General features: G+C 41.8%; 1 protein-coding gene across 3 annotated transcripts in view; it reads right to left on the bottom strand.

Moving 5' to 3' along the window:
- exoc6 (exocyst complex component 6) overlaps positions 1 to 2,155 on the bottom strand; it is a gene marked incomplete in the record, with an annotated part of 76,514 nt that overhangs the window by 24,492 nt on the left and 49,867 nt on the right. For 2 of the 3 annotated variants that reach the window (XM_014029358.1, XM_014029359.1), the window contains 1 exon segment: positions 1,802 to 1,981. In XM_014029358.1, the coding sequence (XP_013884812.1) occupies positions 1,802 to 1,981 (180 nt within the window). 3 annotated transcript variants of the gene reach the window in all.

Below are 2,155 nucleotides of genomic sequence, written 5' to 3'. Positions count from 1 at the left end.
TTTATTTACTAAAGTTTCACCACTCCAGGAACTGCGAGCTGAGCGACTTATTTTTGTCCCGAGCTCAGCGAGCTGCTGTCTCATCACATCGCTGCTGATCTCTCCAGCTACAACACCAACTGCAGACTGTCGATTTCAGCTAAAAAGGCTCCTGTCAGTCTGGGTCTGGTTCATGAAACCGTCACGTGAAAAAAATATTCTCTCCCGTTTGATTGCTGCTGCACAGCAAGCAGCCAAAGTTCAATTTGTTGAACTTTAGCAGCCGCTGCTTTGCAGCTGCCGCATGTTGTGCTCTGCTCTCAACTGGCAAAACGCGCCACTACGTGCTGCGCTGCTCCAAGATGCGCGTCCACCATAGACTTTGCATGTAAACTGGCTGCTTTGGCTGCTCCAAACACATTTGGTGTGTACCCGGCTTAATAAAGGTTGGAGGTGATGAACTCTCCAGGAGGCCCCCTGCCTTTCCAATGGTCTCTGGAAACAAGCACCAGCTCCCCATGTCTCAGTAAAAAATAAATAAATGGAGCTTCAAAGTGGTCCTAATGATGTGTAAATAAAAAGATGTAACCAAAAAAAAACCAACTTTTGCAACCCACTGTAGCACAAAGGAAGTCGTGGTCTACGCCTTTCAAGAGAATTTGAAAAACTGAGGAAGACTCTAGCAGCGTTAGATGAACTAGAGCTGAAAAGATTTTATTGAATTACCTTATTTTTTTAATTTTCTCAATGTCTGTTGGTCTTCTCTCATCCCATGTGCCCCTTTCATAAAAAGCTATTTTGCAGGATACACAAACTTTACTGATGTCCATGAGTGTCACAAGTCAGGGTGCCAGTAGACCTACAGGCTTATTAGAGCTTTTAACAGTCAAACATAAGCATGCATTTCATGTTCTCACTGCCTACATTGTAGCAAACTGGTAAAAAGTCCAGGCAGGAGTACTCACCGACATTGATGCATGGTCATTGTTGTTATTCTGAGCAGAAAACCCCAAACAAAACAAAAATGGAAGAAAGAGGGTTGTGGGGTGGGGTGGGGTGGGAAGGGAAGGGAAGAAGGAAGGGAAGGGAAGAAGGAAGGGAAGGGAAGGGAAGAAGGAAGGGAAGGGAAGAAGGAAGGGAAGGGAAGNGGAAGGGAAGGGAAGAAGGAAGGGAAGGGAAGAAGGAAGGGAAGAAGGAAGGGAAGGGAAGGGAAGGAAAGACAGAAAAAAATGTGCCAACAATAAATGGACAGGAGGAAGAAAATTCAGCTAATGTTCATCTTGGATGTCTAATAAATTCTAATTAATCAAGGAGTAAAACAAACCAGCTACAGCCCTGCTCATTACAGAAGGTGTGAACAGGGAGGCAGATGATAATTAAATCAATAAATGAATAAATAAATAATAAAACATCCACACAATTTAGCTGGAGCTCACTGACAAGCAAGGCTGGAAAGAACAGAAGGCCTGACCAGACAATGGACTAAACATACTGGTGCTGATGGTGGTCACTCCCCTCACATCCTGCTTCACAAACCCTGATGTTCATGAAAACATAATTACCAAGCACATGAACACATCACCAAGACAGCACAGTCAGCATATTATGTTTAAACCAGTTCACCTTACACAGTACCTAATATTTAAAGGTTTTTATGAACACATAAAATAAAAATAAAAAACAAGAAGCAGAGTGAATTTGACAAAAGCACAACCAACAAAGAGATCGACAGAGAAACACACCATTTAGACAAGCAAAAAGGAAATAAAAACACCCTAACCCATGAGCAGCAGCTCCCTGTTAGTGAACTGATAAAACTCACCGGAAGGTGTGTGAAGACCTGAAAAGTGGAGCGAAGGAAGTTGATCAGGTCCATGAGGTATCCTGAGGCACGGCCGTCTGACTCTGACATGTCCCACTCATAATCAGCTAGCTGGATAAACTCATCTATTTTTTGGTTCAGTTTGGTGTAAATTTCTCCTTCTGCAGCGTGACGAGCATCCTGAAAAATATTGAGACTTAATAGGACCTTAAATTCTTGTTAAAGATGTAAAAATATCCCAAACAGCCATTAAATTTAAGTTATTTTATTTTTAATGTATTTAATTAAAACAAAATTGATGTACAGTAATAAAAAACAAAGTAAAGTATGCCCTGAATGAAAATGGTGCAGGAG

Source organism: Austrofundulus limnaeus, unplaced genomic scaffold, assembly GCF_001266775.1.
Source record: "Austrofundulus limnaeus strain Quisiro unplaced genomic scaffold, Austrofundulus_limnaeus-1.0 Scaffold888, whole genome shotgun sequence".
Taxonomy (NCBI): Eukaryota; Metazoa; Chordata; class Actinopteri; order Cyprinodontiformes; family Rivulidae; genus Austrofundulus; species Austrofundulus limnaeus.
This window is presented reverse-complemented; position numbering and strand designations above follow the sequence as displayed.